This window comes from Carcharodon carcharias, chromosome 3 (genome assembly GCF_017639515.1).
Source record: "Carcharodon carcharias isolate sCarCar2 chromosome 3, sCarCar2.pri, whole genome shotgun sequence".
NCBI lineage: Eukaryota > Metazoa > Chordata > Chondrichthyes > Lamniformes > Lamnidae > Carcharodon > Carcharodon carcharias.
The window spans coordinates 8,055,487-8,068,707 of record NC_054469.1 but is presented as its reverse complement, the minus strand read 5'-3'; the positions used below and the strand labels follow the sequence as shown (position 1 = coordinate 8,068,707).

Below are 13,221 nucleotides of genomic sequence, written 5' to 3'. Positions count from 1 at the left end.
TGATACACTCACCTGACTGAGATCTCGACAGCGTTTTCACTTTGGCTCTGCGCAGTTCTCTGCTCCATTTGTTTACGTCCTTGTATGAGTAGAGCTTGAGGAACTGGATGGTGTAGCACATCAGTGCCATTACAGCACCAACTGGAGAACAAGAGACAAATTCTCTTAGAACAATACTTATTGGAACATTTTAGATTGATGATCTCATAGTAAAGGGTCCTCTAGGAAAGAGGGGTCTTTTATAATTCGTAATTTGGGGGAGGCAGTGGCATAGTAGTATTATCACTAGACTGATGATCCAGAGACCCTCCTTAGATAGCACCTTCCAAACCCATGACTGCTACCATCTAGAAGGTCAAGGGCAGCAGATGCATAGGAACACAACCACCTGGAAGTTCCCCTCCAAGCCACTCACCAACCTGACTTGGAAATATATCACCGTTCCTTTGCTGTCGCTGGGTCAAAATCCTGGAACTCCCTTCCTAACAGCACTGTGGGTGTATCTACACCACATGGACTGCAGCGGTTCAAGAAGGCAGCTCACCACCATCTTCTCAAGGAAAATAAATGCGGGCCTAGCCCACATCCCATGAACGAATAACGAATGATAAAAAAAAATTATTGCCCATTCCTAAAGGCCCTTGAACTTGCTTGCTGGGGCATTTCAGAGTCAACTACATTGCTGTGGAGTTACACGTAGGCCAGACAAGGTAAAGAAGGCAAATTTTCTTCCCTGAAGGAAGTGAACCTGATGTTTTTTTTAAAACAGCAATCTGGTAGTTTCATGATTATTAATAATGAAACGAGCATTTTATTCCAGGTTTATGAATTAAATTTAAATTCCCCCAACTGCTGCGGCGGGATTTGAACTCATGTCTCTGAAACATTACTATGGGCTTCTGGATTAATGTTACTGTAACATTATCACCAGACTACTGTCCCCTATAACATCATGAAGCATAACATGATGAATTTCACATATAGTTTGAGGGTGAGAAATGTGGCTCTGAAATTCATGTCTTAAATTTAAATAAATCAATTACAAAGGACTGAGAACAGAGTTGACTGGGAAAATAGGTTAAAAGGTTCTAGGTCCAACCATCTTCAGCTGCTACGTCAATGACCTTCCCGCTTGACTGGCATCCCATCCACCACCTTCAACACCCACTCCCTCCAGCACCGACGCACAGTGGCGGCAGCGTGTACCATCTACGAAATACACTGCAACAACTCACCAAGGCTCCTTAGACAGCACCTTCCAAACCCGTGACCTCTACCACCTAGAGGGACATGGGCAGCAGATGCAATAGGAACACCACCACCTGGAAGTTCCGCTCCAAGTAACTCACCATCCTGACTTGGAACTATATTGCTGTTCCTTCACTGTCGCTGGGTCAAAACCCTTGAACTCCCTCCCTAACAGCACTGTGGGTGTACCTACACCACATAGACTGCAGCAGTTTATGAAGGCAGCTCACCACCAACTTCTCAAGGGCAATTAGGGATGGGCAATAAATACTGGCCTAGACAGCGAAGCCCACATCCTGCAAAAGCAAAAAAATAAGATGAGGTGGTAAATAAGCAGTGGCAGTCATTTAAGGGGATATTTCATAATTCTCAACAAGGAGATAATCCTTCGAGAAAGAAAGACTCTGTGAGAAGGATGAGTTATCTGTGATTAACTAAGGTAATTGAGAACGGTATCAAATTGTTGAGAAGATCAGTGGTAGGCCAAAGGATTGGGAAACTGTTAGAATCCAGCAAAGGATGATTAAAGAATAATGAGAGAGTGCAAACAGATTGAAAGTAAATTAGCAAGAAAATAAAAACAAGCAGCTGGAGCTACTACAGGTATTGAGAGTAGCCAATGTAAACATTGGTTCTTTAGAGGGTGAGACCGGGGAATTAAAAAGTATAAACAAGGAAATGGCAGGGAATTTGAGCAAATATTTTGTATCCTTTTTCACGGTAGACAACACCAAAGGCATTGAATAATAGTAGAAAATCAGGGGCACAAGGGAGGGAGGAAATTAAAACTAAAAGACAAAGTACTAGGAAAACTAATGGATCTAAAGGCTGAAAAATCTGGAACTGAAGGCCTGCACTCTCGTGTCTTAAAAGAATTGGCTGCAGAAATGGTGCATGCATTAGTTGCAATCTTTTCAAATTCGCTAGATTCTGGAAAGGTCCCCGTGGATTATAAAACCACAAATGTAACATGCCCATTCAAGAAGAAGGAAGACAGAGAACAGGAAACTATAGACGAGTTAGCTTAACATCTGTCATTATTAAGGAAGTGGAAGCAGGTTCGATATTTAGAAAACCATAATACTGTTGACTCGGGTTTCCAGGATTTTGATCCAGCACCAGTGAAGGCATGGGGATATAGTGTAACACCTCAAAAACAGAATGAAACCTTGTGTGTCACTAATCAGGTCCAAGACAGCAAGGATGTTCCAAGTGCAGCAAGAAGTTAGCGATGTAGCACAGGGCCAGGCTTTTGATGGGCCGAACAGCCTTTTCTGATGTCAGTGGATTAGCATTGCTGCAAATTCCAGAAAATACAGCTCTTTAAGAGAGAAAAAGTTTACTATTCTTGGAATGATGGTAACACAGGCTGGGACATTTTCCACTCTTTACCAGATGATTCCACTGAAATCTTTAGTTGGTTTGGAACCAATTGATGTTCCAAATGACAGGGCTTCTCTATAGAATCAAAAGCCAAACTTGGTGTGCTCTGAAATGGGGTTGAAATAAGTTGAGCCTCCTGCACCACCCCAACACCCCCACCCACCTACCCATCCAAACTGTCTTCCACCGCACTCACCTGGAGTTATTGAATTGACTGTTAATACCACTGCTACAGGGAAGGAGAGAATGGTGATCAGGTTAACTGTGTGCAAGACCAGCCCAAAATTCTCAGACAGAACACCCTGTGGAGAAAAAAAAACAATGGGTTAAAGAATGACAGAAGCAATGGTCTTTCTTCAAGGTGAGTGTAATTTCAATTAGATCATATTTCGGGACAACTTTAAAAAAAATCAGGTTTGTGTTCAATAAGCATTTGGGTACCCTAGAAACTGAAGTGACGCATTGAGGGAGTACTGTACTATCGGAGGCGCTGTCTTTCAACTGAAGCCTCAAGTGGCACTATTAGAAGAGAAGTAGTGAGGCTCTCCCAGTGCCTTGGCCAATAGTTAGCTTCAACCAAAATCACTAAAACAGATCATCTGGTCATTATAATACTGCTGTTTGTTGGATCTGTGCACAAATTGGCCATCACATTTCTCTACAACAGTGACTACACTTCATTGGCTTTCCAGTGCTTGGGAAGTCCTCAGGTCTTTGAGGAAAGGTTTAAATGCGAGTTTATTATTTCTCCTTGCTCAGGAATCTACAGGCTTTTGATTTAATTTGCTTAATTCCCTCCCCTCCCACCCAAAACATCAGCAGCCATCTTTCAGCAAAAGGGCAACATTTCATATGATTGTATTTCCCATGAGGGTACTGCAGCACCAAGACTAAAAGTAAGAGGTCACCCTCAGAAGCTGGTCTTGGCTGCATTGCTAAGGGAGACAGAGCACTAGCAGGTATCTCGGCACAAGAAGTGGAACGCAAGAAAAAGGAGCAGGAGCAGACCATACGGTCCATCAAGTCTGCTGTGCCATTCAATACGGTCACGGCTGATCTTGGTTGCAACTCCACTTTCCTGTCCACTCCCCATATCCCTCGATTCCTTAACCCCCTAAAAATCCGTCTATCCCAGCCTTAAATGTACTCAACGATGGAGCATTCATAACCCTCTGGGGTGGAGAATTGCAAAGATTCACAACCCTGTGATTGAAGGCATTTATCCTCATCTCGGTCCTTAACGATCAACCCCTTATCCTGAGACTGTGTCTCTGTGTTTTAGATTCCTCAACCAGCGGTAACAATCTCTCAGCATCCACCCTATCAAAGCCCTCCAGAATCTTTTATGTTTCAATGAGATTGCCTCTCATTCTTCTAAACTCCAGAGAATATAAACCCAATTTACTAAACCTTTCATAATAGGACACACCCTCATGCCAGAGACCAATTTAGTGAATCTTCGTTGCACTGCCTCCAATGCAATTATATAAGAATATAAGAATTAGGAGCAGGAGTTGGCAATTCAGCCCCTCGAGCCTGCCCTGCCATTCAATACAATCATGGCTGATCTCATTTCGGCCTCAACTCCAATTTCCCGCTCTCTCCCCATAACCTTTCACCCCATTACTAATTAAAAATCTGTCTATCTCCTCCTTAAATTTATTCACTGTCCCGGCATCCACTGCACTCTGAGGTAGTGAATTCCTCCTCATCTCTGATTTAAATCCATCTTTCTTAAAAGTGGAGGCCAACATTGGACACAGAAAAGGAGAATAAAAGGCAGAAAGTCAGGCTGCCATGCTCCTTCCTTGCATCATGAATGGACAGCACAAAGCCCAAGAACAGGCTGGCACCTTCTGAGCTGCAGCTAGTTCCATAACACAGCAAACTCAGAGGTGTTAGAACAATATAGGGGGATGGTTACTCATTAAAAAGTCTTGGTGGCATAATGGATTTAGTACTATTGTTTCACTTTCATTTAGAGAGTTTAGAATTCGAACCCCAGTTCCAAAGTGAAAGGAGTCATGCACAATCACAAACCAGTTTGTTCTAGTTTACAAGCCCTGAGCAAAAATGCACATGGTGTAAACTGTAAATTTTACACAGCTGTAGTTGGGGTGCAAGGTTAGGTATATACTGAAACCAAACAATTCCAGGTTCCATGACACCAGTCGAGCAAACGCTCTCAGGTTAGGTATGGGTATGTTAGGATCAGAATAAAATACCCTCTCTGTATCTGTCAATGCACTGCAACTCAAACCTTGCACATTTTAAAATCAAAAAATCACCTGATTGCATAGACACGACAGTACTTAATAACTGAAACATTCACAGTGTATTCTTTGCTGAGGAAAGATGGCTGTGGGAAGAGTTGCTACTTGCCAAGTTCTTTACAGGACAGTCCAATTTTTTAATCATGTTGCCTGGATTTCAATCACAAGTCCATTGTCAGGGTTCCCAATTATTGTGCTCTGGGAAAGTTAAGAATTCAAGCTCTGATCCCAACCCATTCCTGTTTTAGATTGGCAAAATGTGGCAACTCTATCCAAGGGTAATTAAATTCCCAAACGTAATGCTCTACGTTCCGCAGGATCTCCGAATTGCCACCACAGCTGCTTGTTCTATTGACGTATGCCGGCACACAGAAGGAATGTTATTTGAAACCCACCCTGCTGGAAAGGCAAGTGTTCAAACATGAATGGCAGTGACAAGCTGAGCTCTTAAGAAAACAAAGGGTAAAGGATGCATAATTTACAAGTCATATCAACCTCAATGACTTACACATGAAGTCAAATTAAATGTAGCAATCATAAAGAATGTGCACTGTAACATAACAAATGACTGATCTATCACGCTGAGTCGCAGATTGAAAGGTTTCAGGTGTAACTACTGGATGGTGCTGTTGAACCCTGAACTACTTTTTTATATTTGTTCCTGAGATGTGGGCGTTGCTGGCTGGGACAGCATTTATTGCCCATCTCTAATTGTTCTTGTTCAAAGGGCATTTAAGAGTCAACCACATTGCTGTGGGTCTGGAGTCACATGTGGGCCAGACCAGGTAAGGACAGCAGATTTCCTTCCCTGAAGGACATTAGCAAAGCAGATGGGTTTTTATGACAAAAACAGAATTACCTGGAAAAACTCAGCAGGTCTGGCAGCATCGGCGGAGAAGAAAAGAGTTGACGTTTCGAGTCCTCATGACCCTTCGACAGAACTTGAGTTCGAGTCCAAGAAAGAGTTGAAATATAAGCTGGTTTAAGGTGTGTGGGAGGGGGGGCGGAGAGAGAGAGAGAGAGAGAGAGAGAGAAGTGGAGGGGGTTGGTGTGGTTGTAGGGACAAACAAGCAGTAATAGAAGCAGATCATCAAAAGATGTCACCAACAATAGAACAAAAGAACACATAGGTGTTAAAGTTGGTGATATTATCTAAACGAATGTGCTAATTAAGAATGGATGGTAGGGCACTCAAGGTATAGCTCTAGTGGGGGTGGGGAGAGCATAAAAGATTTTTAAATATTTAAAAATAATGGAAATAGGTGGGAAAAGAAAAATCTATATAATTTATTGGAAAAAAACAAAAGGAAGGGGGAAGCAGAAAGGGGGGTGGGGATGGGGGAGGGAGCTCAAGACCTAAAGTTGTTGAATTCAATATTCAGTCCAGAAGGCTGTAAAGTGCCTGGTCGGAAGATGAGGTGTTGTTCCTCCAGTTTGCGTTGGGCTTCACTGGAACAATGCAGCAAGCCAAGGACAGACATGTAGGCAAGAGAGCAGGGTGCAGTGTTAGAATGGCAAGCGACAGGGAGGTTTGGGTCATTCTTGCGGACAGACCGCAGGTGTTCTGCAAAGCGGTCGCCCAGTTTACGTTTGGTCTCTCCAATGTAGAGGAGACCACATTGGGAGCAACGAATGCAGTAGACCAAGTTGGGGGAAATGCAAGTGAAATGCTGCTTCACTTGAAAGGAGTGTTTGGGCCCTTGGACGGTGAGGAGAGAGGAAGTGAAGGGGCAGGTGTTGCATCTTTTGCGTGGGCATGGGGTGGTGCCATAGGAGGGGGTTGAGGACTAGGGGGTGATGGAGGAGTGGACCAGGGTGTATTTCAACTCTTTCTTGGACTCGAACTCAAGTTCTGTCGAAGGGTCATGAGGACTCGAAACGTCAACTCTTTTCTTCTCCACCGATGCTGCCAGACCTGCTGAGTTTTTCCAGGTAATTCTGTTTTTGTTTTGGATTTCCAGCATCTGCAGTTTTTTTGTTTTTATCTCTCGGTTTTTATGACAATCAGCAATGGTTTCATGGTCATCGTCAGACTTTTAATTCCAGATTTTTATTGAATTTAAATTTCACCATCTGATTTGAACACGGGGCTGACTCTGGAATACCAGTCCAGTGACAATACTACCAAGCCACTACCTCTCCTTTAAACACTATTTATTGCCCCTCCCTAGATGCCTGAAGAAAGTAGTGGTGGGCCTTCTTCTAACAAGTCGTTGGCAGCTAGAATAATTCAGAGGGCGCAGAGTCAGCTACACACCATAGAGACTAGTGTCCCTGTGAGGACCAATAGGGGTGGCAGATTTTCCATCCCTGAAGGAGGTTCATGAAACTAGCAGCTTTCATGGTCACCTTGTTTCCAAGTTCCAGCTCACTAATTTCTGGGATTTACTGAATATAGTTCCGGCTTGCTGGAATGGCATTTGATCTCAAGGCCTCAGGGTTGCTTATCCAGTCTCGTAGTCACTTGGCATACCACTGCCTGGACAAAGGGCAGAGGGATGGGTACTTGAGGAATGCCTCAAGCATCCTGAACACTGGATTAGAGGGAGGATTTGGTTGTAGGAAGAGAAAGACGATGGGCAGGATTCCTCCTCCTGATTTCTATCTAGGAATCCTTCCTTGAAGGGTGGGTGTCTGTACGGATCCTAGAACAAATCAAGCTCAGCTGGGATGCCCCCACACTGACAAATTCCATGGCAACACTCATTGTCACAGGATGCACATAATGAACAATGGCCATTTGGGGAAAGTGCTGAAGGGCTCCCACAGGTCTCAGGAATTTTACTTACACAGCTTTAGGAAAGCTGGGATAAAGAAAGGTTTGTTATTTCTTAGCTATCCAACCACAGAGGCGTGACTTGCTTCGAACAGGCAACCCATTTGTTCCACCTCTACAAGTGAGCTTCTCCAATAGTCTCACTAGCACTAAATACGAACAAAAAAGTCAAACACAGGTGCTCCCTATCCCTCAAGAAAAAGAAAACTACAAACTCACCAGAGCCATTTTCCTTTCAATTTGCAGTGTCACAATTACAAAAGCATTCGAGACTGGGGAACATAAAGAGGTCTGTTAAATCACAAATAGCAAGTGGAGAGAGAACGATATATATATATATATATATATGTACACTACTGAGATTTGGGTAAAATATCGCACTGTGCCAGTAATGCCATCTCTTGCTGTCACAAATTTTCCTTTACAGTTTCACTTCCTGCCCAGTCGCTAAACAAAACACGTGTCAACCACAGTGAGAGCGACAGGAGAGCTACTGATCCCAAGGCAAGGCATGAGGTGGAATCTCAAAATAAACAAGAGTTCACTACACATGGGATGAGGGAAGATTACTTTGTTATATAATAGGAATGAAGATGTGAATGTGAAAGGAGAATTCTAAGCACTAGTAACTTGAGCTTTCAAGAAGGATTTCTGATATTAGAAATTAAAGATCAGTAGAAAATACCAAGGGGCAAGTTCAAAATTAGCGAATTGCAGGCGAGGGGGAATATTAAATATTACTGGACAAGTTCAGTGTTAGGAGATCTGAGGAAGGAAAGTTTGATGAACATTTTTGCCCACAAGCTTAATAGAGTTCAGAGTAAGTTACCAGGGAAGGACATCATGTGGATACTTGAGAGAGGTCAGGGACAACTGAGCGTTCTTGCTTCTAAAAATTCTCACTTAGATGTACTGTAATGAGAACTAAACCAGCAAAGGGTTGTTAGCATAGCATTCCTCTGAGCAAGCCAATGGCAAATACCTTTACTTTAACCAATGGCTGGAGTGCTGGAAACCACGAGAGAGTGGAAACCACGAGAGTGGAAAAGGGTCAAGGGAACAAATCATTATCCAATGTGGGATACTCACCAATTATAAGACACAAGGCAGGCCAACTGTACGGATTCTTCAGGAACAGTGAGACAACTTGAATTGGATCCACCAATATACCATATCTGCAATTGAAAAGGGATCAATACCAGTTTTTTAAATCTTTTGACCCTTATCAATTTAAAATTAATTTTTTACATTAAATTAAAACTACACTTTCAGATAACTGCTCTATCAACTAAGAGTTAAAGACTGGAACACCCAGGAACTCCGTCCCCAATAAACAACATAAATGAGAAACACCAACAACGTTGCTCAGTTCTGACCAGGCACCACCCAGAATCCTTTGCCCAGGTTATTTCATTCTACACAGTAAGACCATTTTCAGAGAAACACTCGGTTTTAATTACAGTAGTGTGTGGGTTATATCACTGGACCAGTAAACTAGAGAAAGTGAATTTGGATTCCACCATGGTATTTTGAGAATCTGAGTTTAAAACGTCTGGAAATAAAATATATCTGCACCAGCAAACATGACCGTGAAGCTTTCAGGTTGGTGCAAAAGCTCAATTAATTACTGATATCTTTTAAGGAAGAAAGCTTCCATCCTTTCCCAGTTTGGCTGCTATGTGACTCCAGTATCATGCGGATGACTCTTAGCCACTTCTCTGAAGTGGCCCAGCAAACTGCTCAGTTGTAGTAGAACTATGGTCTACCATCACTTTCTTAGGCCAACTACAGAGATGGCCAGTAAGTGCTGACCTTGCCAACAATGCAATTTAAAACAAATTAAAAATTTGCATCCTGCCTATATATATACATATATATATATGTATACACACACAGACATCAAAACCTTGCTTCCCTCACTTGAGTGAGGCAAGGGAGGAAACAGCAGGGCCGCTGGCAATAATTTTCAATACCTCTCTGGCCACAGGAGAGGTGCCAGAGGACTGGAGGACAGACAATGTGGTACCGTTATTCAAGGAGGGAGGGAGGGATAAACCAGGGAACTACTGGCCAGTCAGTCTAAACTTAGTGGGGAAACTATTGAAAGCAATTCTGAGGGACAGGGTTAATTTACACTTGGAGTGGCAGAGATTAATCAAGGACATTCAGCATGGTTTTGTTAAAGGGAGGTCATGTCTGACCAATTTGATTGAATTTTTCCAAGAAGTGACCAGGTGTATAGATGAGGACAATGCATTTGACATGGTCTACTTGGACTTCAGCAAGGCTTTTGATAAGGTCCCACATGGGAGACTGATAACGAAGGTAAGAACCCATGGGATCCAAGGCAATTTGGCAAATTGGATCCAGAATTGGCTGAGTGGCAGGAAGCAGAGGGTGATGGTGGAGGGGTGTTTTTGTGACTGGATGCCTGTGTCCAGTGGGGTTTCACAGGGATTGGTGTTGGGTCCCTTGCTGTTTGTGGTACATATAAACGATTTAGACTTGAATGTAGGAGGGTTGATCAGTAAGTTTGCGGATGACACAAAAATTGGTGGGGTGGTAAATAGTGAGGAGGATAGCCTTAGATTACAGGAGGATATAGCTGGGCTGGTCAGATGGGCTGATCAGTGGCAAATGGAATTTAATCTGGATAAGCGTGAGATGATGCACTGGGGCAGGACAAACAAGGCACGGGAACACACGATGAATGGTGGGAACCTGGGAAGTACTGAGGATCAGACACATTGGTGTGCATGTCCACCAGTCCCTTAAGGTAGCGGGGCAGGTAGATAAGGTGGTTAAGAAGGCATATGGGATACTTGTCTTTATTAGCCAAGGCATAGAATATAAAAGCAGGGAGGTTATGCTGGAACTGTATAAAACGCTGGCCACAGCTAAGAAAATTGCGTGCAGTTCTGGAATCCGCATTATAGGAAGGATGTGATTGCACTGGAGAGAGTGCAGAGGAGATTTACCAGGATGTTGCCTGGGCTGGAGAGTTTTAGTTATGAGGAGAGATTGGATAGACTGGGGTTATTTTCCCTGGAGCAGAGGAGATTGAGGGGGGACAAGATTGAGGTGTATAAAATTATGAGGGGCACAGATAGGACAGACAGGAAGAAACTTTTCCCCTTGGTGGAGGGATCAATAACCAGGGGGCATAGATTTAAGGTAAGGGGCAGGAGGTTTAGAGGGGATGTGAGGAAGAATTTTTTCACCCAGAGAGTGGTGGGAATCTGGAGCTCACTGCCTGAAAGGGTGATAGAGGCAGAAACCCTCATAACATTTAAGAAGTATTTGGATGTTAATTTGCGATGCCATGGTATACAAGGCTATGGGCCTAGTGCTGGAAAATGGGATTAGAATAGTTAGGTACTTGTTTGAGTGACGCAGACTGGATGGGCTGAAGGGCCTTTTTCTGTGCTGTAGACCTCTATGTCTCCTCCCCCGCCTCCCAACAAAGGGTCATTGTTGTTTACACAGCACCTAACAAGCACAGTTAACTTGACTGTAAGCATCACCAGCAATGTAAATTAGGAAAAGCCGACGGAGGCACTGACTAATATTCAGCAAGTGTTTACCGCATTGATCTTTTTCTTGACAGACCTTCTATCACACTTTTGCACTGCAGCTTGTTGGGAAAATACTTAAACGCAAGCTTCTCAAGTGTGGAGGCAAAAGGAGTGTTCACAGCAAAATGATTGTGTGCAAGCTAATCACATCATTCTTCATGAGGTGAAGTACCATTGATTTTAATTTACATAACTGACCTGAATTCACAAGATCAATGTAAAGCAATCAAATCTGCAGATGGCAGGAGAGCATTGGAATTGGGGGTAGCAGAATGCATTGGACATCAGTTATATAGCACCTTTAACACAGGAAAACATCCCAATCCACTTCAGATAGTGTAGTGGGACACAAATCGATGCTGGGACACGGGCGGAGACATGAGGAGAAATGACCAAAAGCTTGGTCAAAGGTAAAAGCAAAATGCTGCGGATGCTAGAAATCTGAAATAAAAACAAAATGCTGGAAAAACTCAGGAGGTCTGACAGCATCTGCGGAGAGAGAAACAGAGGTAACCTTTCAAGTTCTTATGGCTCTTCTTCAGAGCTAAAAGCTTGGTCAAAGGGTTGGGCTTTAAGGGAATTCATAAAAGAGAAGAGGGAGAGGGGCGCAAAATGTGACGGTTAACAGAGCACGGATAGATGAAATTTCATGCAGCCAAGTGTAAACTGCTGCATGTTGTCACGACTCCCTGGGGATGGTGCGCTGCAATATCAAGCCCCACTGCTCCCCAAACCACAACAAATGTGAAAAAGTTTGATCAACCCACCTAATTGGTTAATTGAGGTTAACAGAACATGAGCACCAGGTTTGTAAACTTAATAAGCTAATTTCTAACTCTATAACCTAAATTCTACCCCTTCAAAATCTCTATACACATACATACAAGACACATAAGACACACGATTTTAAAGATGGGATAAAACAGTTCAATAGCACCAATTCCAGAGTACAGGATTCGATGGGTTGATTTTGATCGATGTCTTCCAAATTCCTTTCAGTTCTTGTTGATGACACAAGCACTTTTAATATTTAGTTCACTAGTTGAGCACTAGCCTCTCAATGTCTCTAACAGTGATTTTCCCCTTTGCCTCTTGACAGGGGTTTTCAGAGAGAGAGAGAGAGAGCAGGTTATAGAGATACGAAGAGAAAAGGCCAGCTAGCTATTATTGCAGGATTACCGGAATCTTACACACCCAGGAGAGGGAGGTTTTAGGTCTTTTTCCTTTCAGGTTAGGAGCTATTCTGTTGCAATGCTCTCACACAAACCCTGGTCACCTGGTCAGGAGCCAAATAAAACGTCATTGCCAGGCAGCTTCCTTGGTCCAAGACTCCTTTCCAGTAATCCTACAAAAATAGCTAGCTGGACAATAGACATGCTCCATAAATGGAGCCGAAATAACTAGTGATGATACTGAAAGGCACCTAGGAGTCTTAACAGATTCAACACCACACTAGCACAGGTCAATAAACCCAACAGAATTTAAGTTTATAGCCTGAATAGTTCACAAAAGTTGGAGTTCATAACAGAATGTAATCATGTGCAGGCTAGATCGCACCTTGAATACAGAGAGCAAATCTTGCATTGTTATAGAAGATTAAGCATTAAACAAAATCTGGAACATTACTTCAAATTACACTGCGCAAGGAGAACTAGGAGGCATAAGTTAAAACTATTAACAGGTAACTTTAGAACTAATATCAGGAAATGCCACTACATATAAAGAATGATGTAAAAGAACATAAGAATTGGGAGCCGGAGTAGGCTACTCAGTCCCTTGAGCCTGCTTGGCCATTCAATAAGATTGTGGCTGATCTGATTGTAACCTTGACTCCATATTCCAGCCTACCCCCGACAATCTACTTGCTCATCAAGAATCTATCTACCTCAGCCTTAAAAATATTCAACGATTCTGCTTCCATCGCTTTTTGAGGAAGTGTGTTCTAAAGACTCTCAACCCTCAGAAG

At 43.0% G+C, this 13,221-nt stretch overlaps 1 protein-coding gene across 2 annotated transcripts in view; it reads right to left on the bottom strand.

Annotated features, from left to right (window-relative positions):
* Positions 1–13,221, bottom strand: part of LOC121276218 (diacylglycerol O-acyltransferase 1-like) — a 128,133-nt gene that overhangs the window by 40,614 nt on the left and 74,298 nt on the right. For both annotated transcript variants that reach the window (XM_041184389.1, XM_041184390.1), the window contains 4 exons: positions 8,770–8,855; positions 7,900–7,952; positions 2,828–2,933; positions 13–141 (listed from right to left, as the gene is read on the bottom strand). In XM_041184389.1, coding sequence (XP_041040323.1) covers positions 13–141; positions 2,828–2,933; positions 7,900–7,952; positions 8,770–8,855 — 374 coding nt within the window. The remainder of the gene's footprint in view (positions 1–12; positions 142–2,827; positions 2,934–7,899; positions 7,953–8,769; positions 8,856–13,221) is intronic.